The sequence below is a fragment of the Capricornis sumatraensis genome, chromosome 10, assembly GCF_032405125.1.
Source record: "Capricornis sumatraensis isolate serow.1 chromosome 10, serow.2, whole genome shotgun sequence".
Lineage (NCBI taxonomy): Eukaryota > Metazoa > Chordata > Mammalia > Artiodactyla > Bovidae > Capricornis > Capricornis sumatraensis.
In genome coordinates this window covers 84,604,860-84,611,460 of record NC_091078.1, presented here as the reverse complement: position 1 = coordinate 84,611,460, position 6,601 = coordinate 84,604,860, and the positions used below count along the sequence as shown (strand labels likewise).

Sequence of the window (6,601 nt, the reverse complement as noted above, 5' to 3'; positions counted from 1 at the left end):
CTCCTGTGAAAACATTACAGAAGAATTTCCTCAGAGAACCTTTCTCTCACTTGATGGTTAGAAAGTTATTTCCCTGGATGGGAGTTGCCCCATCTATTTTTTATTTATCTTTTCTTCTTAAGGAGAAAGAGGAGAACCGAATCACCTTTCCTGAATGCAGGCCAACTTTTTAAACCCAATTCTCTAAGAATTATCTAAAGAGGAGGCTTCTGTGCTAAATTTTGTGGTGTTTGCCCCTTGCTCAAAGTTCTGGAACTATTTAGGAAGAAGGTGGGCTTGTCCTGGCCAGTGTCTGGTCTCCAAGAAGCCCCTCTGCCAAGGATCCTTCCAGAGATGCAAGAAGCAAAGGATTTTTGATTGAGACAGTTGGAGGGCACCCAAGAGCTCCCAGAAATGGGGAAGGGGTGTGTATCTGTGAGGCGGGGCTAATAAAACCTAGGGAGATAAAACTGGGATAAGATCGGACTCCTCAAACCAGCCCACAAGCCCCCTGGGGATAGATGTCTGGGAAGAGCAAGGCGCTATTTCCGTATCTTTAGCCGCCAAGTCCTCCTCGCCCAATGTGGGGTTTCCTGGGGTTTGTGGCATCCACCGAGATTTCGGAGTTAAATCTGCATATCCCTCTGGGTCCCAATCTCCCCTCAGCGAAATGCAGCCAGAACGAGCTAACATTTAAATTCCTCCTCGCTTCCTCGCCCCCCTCCCCTGGCTGCGTCTTCCCAGACTTGGGAGGGGGAGAGGAATACAAAAAAAAAACGAGGACGCTCTCCTTTCAGGAAATGGAATTCTAATGTACACGTTCCTATTTCTGAATCGGAGGTACTAAAAATACCCCCGCGACAGCCTGAGGAAGCTGTCGCTGTCCTCTGTGCAAACAAAATCGACAATTCTCCTTCCCGGCGCAATGGGTCTGCTAATCGGGCGGGGGTTGGGATGAGGACCCAACCTTTGGCTGTGACCTGGAGAGAACTTCCACCCAGCAGCCGAACGTCTTCTCCCGAGTCCCAACTGGGACACTCCTCCCCCACCAAAGAGGAATGAAGGCAGTTGGGATTTTCTAAGTCTAGACTCCGATTCCTGACCCTACTTAGTCCTGGGACCCTAGGCAGGTCATTTAGTTTTGATCTCTGCCTCAATTTGTCCGTCCTTCCACAGGGTGAGAATAATCACCCCCCAGCTTGCGGGTTGTGAACGTTCGAAAGAATATGGTTTGAGTGGCGTGGAGCAAGCGCTCCGGCAATGTGAACTTCTTTGATTGTGAGAGTCCCTGGCGCAAACAGCGCTAAGCGCCTACTGTATACCGGGCTCTGGGATACTCCCCACTCAAGTCACTTTCAGACTTACTTGGGAGTTTCTTTTTGCGTCAACCATCTTTCCCTCCAAATACCCTCCACCTGCAGTGGGAATCCGCGTGGGATCAGCGCCCAGACGCCGCCGCCCTAGCCTTTGCAGTGGCGAGGCTGCGTGGAAGCCCACTCCCCGGCCCCGAGCCACATTTCCTTCTGGCGCTGGGGAACATTGTTCCAGAAAACGTGGGCTGAATCGCGGTGCGAATATTAGGGGCGGGAGGAGAAGGCCCGGCGCGCCAAGCCAGTAATCCGAGCTCTTGATTATCCAGATTCGGATCAAACGGGGCGGCGGCGGCCGGCCCCCTCCTGGGAATGATTAGATGATTAATGTAATGCTGTTTGAAGGGTCTCTGTTTTCTCTCTTAATTTGGGTCATTACTTAGAAAGCAAGCGTGAGATCATTTCATCAGCGTGCTCGGCGGCGGAGATAGCTATTCAGGAAATGGGCTAACTGCGCGGTAATCAGGACGCTGGGGGCGGCGGCGGCGGCGGCTGCGAGCCGCGGGAGCCCGGGTGCGCCCTCCCGCGGCAGGGCGCACCGCACCCGGAGGCCGGCCCCGGACCACAGCGCGGGCCGCGGAGCCTCAAAGCTCCGGATGGGCTGGGACACTTGGCCCCCAGTTCTCGCCGCCAGGAATGATTGAGTGGAAGAGTGGCTCCCTTTACATCACCCAGACAAGAGGGTGTGCCTAGAAGCGCCCGGCGCGGCAGTGCCCACGCCATTTACCCCACTGTGGCACGGCTCTTTGCTCTAGGACACGCATCCCAAACCTGCTCTCCAACACCTAGCCACTTTTAATCCCTTCTTTTTAAAAAACTCATCCAAATATGGCAACACCCAGAATCCCTTGGTCAGAACAGTTAGCAAATAAAAACTTGGTACAACGTGAGGCCCGTTGTAGGCCTTTGCATCCTTGATTCCTGGGGGGATCTGAACACATTAGCGTGGCAGGAGGACCGATCTGGCCTCACCCTGGTTCCAGTGCCCTCAGAAAACGTCGCATGTGGGCGGCCGAGAAATGCTTAAAACGCCTGTTTCTTTTTCATTCTTTAGGGTTGCTGAGCTGATTTGCGGCGAGGGGAGAGGGGGTAAAAGAAAAGACGCACTAAGGATTCTGTTTATTGAGTTATATATGTATATATTCCGTGTTCGTGTGTACAGGAGAATTTACATGGCTGTATAAAGATGGCTGGGGGCGCCGCGCTCTTCCGGGACGTTCACGTGACAGGCTGGGGTTAAAACCCGCTGCCGCCGTAGGAGAAGCCAGAAGCCGAGGCCTGGAATTAAATACGTTTCGGCGCGCTGGGTTTAAATAAGTTTCCCGAATATACAAAGGTGGGGAGCCAGGCGTTTGCTGCCAGTCATCGAGGAAACGTTTAGCTTTCCAAAAATATGCTGGTTTCGATAAATAGATTTTAGCCTTTCTGCTATAGCTTTTTTTTTTCTCTCTCTCTCTCTCTCTCCTTTCTCTTAATTTTAGAAAGTTTATACGTGTGATCTGTTTGGGGGTTGGATAGGACTGGAAGGGAGGGTGAGGCAGGAGCTCTCAGCTCTGCACTGTCCGAGTCAGGTCCTTTGTGGAGGGGGCGGCGGGGCCCACGCTGTCGTGGAGTTTGCGCACGTGTTTCTTTAAGTCAAAGTTTCTGCAAAACCCTTTGCCGCAAGTGGCGCACGTGAAAGGCTTCTTGTCGTTGTGGGTGTGCATGTGGAAGGTCAGGTTATAGACCTGGTGGAAGGCCTTGTTGCAAATGGTACATTTGTACTGCTTCTCGCCGCTGTGGGTCAGCTTGTGATTCTTGTAGTTCCCTACAGGAGACCAAAAACAAAAGGGGGGGGGGATAAAGTGGGACGGGGAGGGGCCGGGTGTCCCGGGGTTGGCTCAGGTGCCCGCGTAAAGAAGGCGACGCTTGGCTAGGCAGGCGCGACCTCTCCGAGTGAAGAAGTTGTCAAACTTCGTACGCGTCAAGCCCCGGGCTCTCACTATAGGATGCAGGGCCGAGTCCCGCGTAGCCGCCCCGCGTCCCAGCCCCGCCGGGGCCTGAGGCCCGCGCAGCATCCCTCCCGCTGAGCTCCGCCGGCCCGGAAACTTTTGTGCTGCCCAGAGAGACGCATGGGGCCCTTGTCCGGGCCGCCGCCTCGCTCGAAGAAATTCGCATGAACCCGGGCTTCGTCCCCTATTATTATTATTTTCTTCTTATTATTTTTAAAGTTACTCCCTGTTGTCCCCTAACTACCACTTGGAGATCCGAACGTGCCTGGGAAAATCCAAGCGGAATGCTGGAGACAGCAGAGGTTTCCCCCAATCTAAATTGTTCCCAGGAGGTGGATTACGCCTCAAATTTTTTTTTTCTCCATTTTCAAAAGAATCCCGGCTACAAAGGGATGCTTCCGCCATAGGGCGATACCTTGTCTTTCTCCAACTTCCTTTCCCTCTACCCCTTTCCTTCTTCCCATCTCCCAAATTCACAGTCTCCCCGCGCAACCAGCTTGAGTCCAGCGAGCTCTACTAATCCAACCCGGAGAGCTTCCACCGAAACCCCGTACAACCCGATTCCAAAGAAATGCTGCGCCTGAGCCCGCGGCCCTCGCGCGCTCTCTGCTCTCTCTCCAGATCCTTCTTTGCCTTCCCGCTAGCGATGACCTGCCGAGACCCAAGGGGAGGTGAGGAGAGGGCCTCGCCCCGCGCGTTACCTTTTTGGTGAAAGCCTTTGCCGCAAAATTCACAGACGAAGGGCTTGTAGCCCGCGTGGATGCGAATGTGTGTGTTGAGCGTGGAGCTGCGGTTGAAGGCTTTGCCGCACTGGTTGCATTTATGCGGCTTTTCCTGCGGAGAAGGGCGTGCGTATCATGAGGCTGAGGCCCCGGCCAGGAGAAGCCACCTTGGGGGGCACCTGGAAGGGGCACACCGAAGGGACAGGGGCCTCTGGTGGAGGTTATAAGGGGAACCCTTGGTCATTCTCTCCCCATCCCCATCACTTAGTTCCGGGTGTTGGGTACGGGTCGGGCCACACCCGGGGCCCACGTACCTGGGTGTGGATAATTTTGTGTCTGCAGAGCGTGCTGGCCTGGCGGAAGCCTTTGCCACAGACTTTGCACACGAACGGTCTGGCTCCGGTGTGGACTGGCATGTGGCGGGTGAGGTTATAGTGAGCGTTAAACACCTATAGAAGCACACAAGGGGGCCTTGTGGCTGTCTGTCCGAGTCCGCCTGGGCAGGGTTGGGGGGGGGGGCTGGCGCTCAGAGACCACCTCCCCCAACCAATATCCCCTTCAGAAACCAGAGCCCTTTTTATTTTGTAAAGAGCTGCCGAATCCACTGTTCGTGCCAGTCCTGTGAGGCAGCTGACAAAGGCATCCCCATTTTACAGAAAAGGAAACTGAGGCCCAACTGTGCCCTCAATTCGAGTAGACAGCTACTAGGGAGCTCCCAAATTTGAGAAAGGGGCCGTCCAGGCTGCCCCTCAAGGAAGCAGCTGCTCACCCCTCCCAGACTCCGAGGACCCCGAGCCTCACCTTTCCGCACACCTCGCAGGTGAAGTTTTTAGGCTTGCCGTCTGCTGAGCCCCCGGGCAGCTTGCTGTGGCCCTTGACTCCACCGCGTTCAGCAGTCAGGCCCGAGTTCTCCTTCAGCACCTGCTCCAGCGGCGCAGGCAAGCGCTCCTTATGGGCGTAGGGGGCTGGATGGGCAAACTTGTCCGCGGTCAGGCCGGCCAACTTGGCGTTCTCCAGCAGAAAGAGCTTGGGGTGCGCAGCCAGAGCAGCGGGGGTCTGTGTGTTGAGGAGACCGGACGGGAAGAGGTGGCCGCCAAGGAGCTCAGACGGCGGGTACGTGGCGGAGTCCAGGTAGTTGAAGTAGTAGAGCGAGCCGCTGGCCGGAAGCCCCACCGCCTGGTTGATGACCTGCGGCTTGATGACCCTGCCCGCGGGCAGCGCCGACGGTACCAGGCCCAGCTCGGCCTTGCAGCACACGCCACAGTTGGTTTTGCACAAGCCGCTGGCGCCGCACACCGGGGCCCCCCCACCGCCGCCTCCACCTCCTCCTCCGCCGCCGCCGCTGCCGCCCGCCCGGAGGCTGCTTTTCCACAGCTCAGAGTAACTGAGCAGCGTCTTGGACGGCACCTCGTAGCCTAGGGGCTGGAGGGGGATCATACAGGGCAGCGGCGAGCAGAGGTTGAGCAATTTCTTGCCCTGGCCGCTATCCGCGTCCAGTGCCCCCGGCCGGGGCTCAAAGGGCGCGCGGGGCTCCGACGTCTTAGCCATGATGCGCTCGATGGAAAAGGCCAGAGTCTTGGAAGTGGCCGGCGACGCTCCTGCGCGCGGGCAGGCCGGGGGCACCATGGTCTCCAGGGAAGCCGAGCTTGCCATGGCGCGCCGGTACCGGACTGGGCCAGGGCGCAGCCTCTCTCCTCTAAGTCTGCATTCCGGAAAAGGCAGGGAGGGAAACCGCAATTTAATAAGCACCTTGTCGGGTCCAGGTCACCCATTTGCATTCAAATGAACAGGGGCAGAACAAAGTGCACCCAAGGGTACCAAATTACCGCCCATTAACCCGCCGAGCAAAGGAACCCACCAGCCCCTGCCCCGGGACTTTGAAAGGGGGGTAAGGGGGGGAGGGTTTACAGAGGAGGAAGAGAGAGGGAGAAAAAGAAAGAAAGAAAAGAGCCTCAAATTAACCCCCCTGAGCCGCTCCCTGGACCCCGGCCTCCGCCACGCGTGCTGGGAGCTAGACAGTGAAGGGGCAAAGGTAAAGAGGACCGGGAGAGCCGCCTCGCATTTACCTCTTTCCCCCACCGCCAAGGAGATGCGGTCCGAGCCATGCAGCCTGTCTCCTCTGTCACATTTTGATGGCAAACATCTTCCCCTCCGCGTGAGATCACTGTCTTTTACATTCAGCTGACATCACATGAAGTCACTTGAAGTGGAATGACATGGGCGGCGGCGCGGCTCCTGTAGCGGCCCCTGTGTTCCACCGCGCCTGCCGGCCGCCGCCGCCACCGCCCCTCAAACTTTAAAAGGAGGCAACTGGCGCCCGCGCTCCCCTCGAGAAAGTGCGAGCGGTTCGCGAATCGGGAAGGAGGGAAGAGACGGGAGGGGGAGGGGGAGGAATCGTGATGGTTTTGCCGGTGGAAAAAAAAGGGGGGGGGAGCCCAAACCCAGGCAGAGTTCCGTGCGTGATTCACAACTTTGGGGGCCTATAGGTTTGGGGGACGTGGAGAGGGCACGGGGTCCCGGGCGCGCCGCCTCAAAGGGC

The 6,601-nt window shown here is 56.9% G+C and overlaps 1 protein-coding gene across 1 annotated transcript; it reads right to left on the bottom strand.

The window, feature by feature from the left end:
• Positions 1–2,896: 2,896 nt before the first annotated feature.
• On the bottom strand, positions 2,897–5,715 carry FEZF2 (FEZ family zinc finger 2). Its single transcript, XM_068983074.1, has 4 exons — positions 4,864–5,715; positions 4,377–4,511; positions 4,042–4,174; positions 2,897–3,156 (listed from the first exon to the last, which is right to left on the bottom strand). The coding sequence occupies exons 1-4, from the start codon at positions 5,713–5,715 to the stop codon at positions 2,897–2,899; spliced, it is 1,380 nt and encodes a 459-aa protein (XP_068839175.1).
• Between the last annotated feature and the right edge of the window lie 886 nt (positions 5,716–6,601).

Coding starts and splice junctions, on each gene's coding strand:
- FEZF2 (XM_068983074.1), bottom strand. CDS start 5,715: ATGGCAAGCTCGGCTTCCCTGGAGACCATGGTGCCCCCGGCCTGCCCG. Junction 4,175..4,376: donor ACAAAATTATCCACACCCAG/GTACGTGGGCCC, acceptor CCTTCTCCGCAG/GAAAAGCCGCATAAATGCAA. Junction 3,157..4,041: donor CAAAGGCTTTCACCAAAAAG/GTAACGCGCGGG, acceptor GGTCTCCTGTAG/GGAACTACAAGAATCACAAG.